This window comes from Mus caroli, chromosome 6, assembly GCF_900094665.2.
Source record: "Mus caroli chromosome 6, CAROLI_EIJ_v1.1, whole genome shotgun sequence".
Taxonomy (NCBI): domain Eukaryota; kingdom Metazoa; phylum Chordata; class Mammalia; order Rodentia; family Muridae; genus Mus; species Mus caroli.
In genome coordinates, this window is record NC_034575.1 from 116,703,493 (window position 1) to 116,704,774 (window position 1,282).

Here is a 1,282-nt window from a genome sequence, read left to right on the forward strand (position 1 = left end):
AAATAATAATATGTTAGCAAATAGGATGCTTAGTCTGATTAAAATATTATGAAATTCAGAATTACAGAACACATTCACTCACACACCTAAGAGAGGCCTGGAAAGGACATCAGGTAATTCTCCCACTTGGCTCTAGCCAGTGCTTTTTTGCAACCATTTTCTCTAGTCCATGAGACTACACTGTTTCATTTATTCATCAAAGCCAGTGGGAACTAATCACCAAAGACTCGACTGCNCTGTGAAGCAGTTACTATGTTTTCTCTCCCTGCTGAGGTTCCATAGCTCCAGCATCTATCTGCACTGGCAAAGCAGCAGAGGCATCGTCAAACCATGTAGCCAGCAAGACACATGGCCCAAGTTATTCTCTTCTGATTTACAAATACCAAACTTGGGATGTTAGGTGGGGAAAAGCCACAAACCATGCCTATATTTAAGACAGAGAAATAGAATATGCNCCTCTCTTACTTGTTCTATAGAGGAAAAGACTTGTAGCTGNTAGTGAAGGAGGAGGTATAAAGCCGTAGAACATTGTGAGGACAGGGGATCCTCACACATGATGTAGCAAAGTAACGCTGTTTTTCTAATTCCTTAGGCCAAATACAAGGATAGCAATGTCTGCTATGGATTTAGATGGTTGACAGAAGAGAACGTAGAGGCTTGGCACACTGCCAACGCTGTCTTCTCACCGAGCAGAAGCTTCGTGCACCTGGAATCCCTGCCCGATAAACTGCGCTGTGAGCAAACCCTGGCGGTCCAGGCTCATTATATTCTAAATGACCAGGCTGTGCTGGAGCGGAAGGAGTTGGTCTTCTATTATCTGGTGAGAAGGGAGGTCACCCCAGTACTGCCTACACATAAAGCTCTCCGGGGGTAAGGGGTGAAGAAACTATGCACATCACCACTTTGACGTCCTTTCAAACTTATTCTTCTTATGTATGTGTGCATCTGTGAATGTTTGCCATGTGTGTGAACATCTGACCCCGCTAGAGCTGGAGTTCCAGATGACTGTGAGCTGCCCAGCGTGGGTGCTGGGAGTCGAATTCGATCTTTTGGAGGAGCAGAACTGCTCTTAACTGCTGAGCCATCCCTCCAGCCCCAGGCTTCNCTCTCTTGTTTGTTTCTAGAGTCCGACTTCTCCTGGGGCCAATCATTTCCAGCAGTGGCTCAATAAGCCAAGCACGTAGAACAGAACGGAAGACAGTAGAAGATGTCTGTTGGAAATTTTTTAATTTCCTGTTTTGCAGATGATGGCAAAGGGAGGCATTGTTCGGGCGGGGACTCA

The 1,282-nt window shown here is 45.8% G+C and overlaps 1 protein-coding gene across 1 annotated transcript in view; it reads left to right on the plus strand.

Moving 5' to 3' along the window:
* Nucleotides 1-1,282, plus strand: part of LOC110295776 (alpha-2-macroglobulin-P) — a 37,157-nt gene that overhangs the window by 6,745 nt on the left and 29,130 nt on the right. The window contains exons 5-6 of the mRNA XM_029478258.1: nt 593-820; nt 1,245-1,271. Of these exons, the coding sequence (XP_029334118.1) occupies nt 593-820; nt 1,245-1,271 (255 nt within the window). The remainder of the gene's footprint in view (nt 1-592; nt 821-1,244; nt 1,272-1,282) is intronic.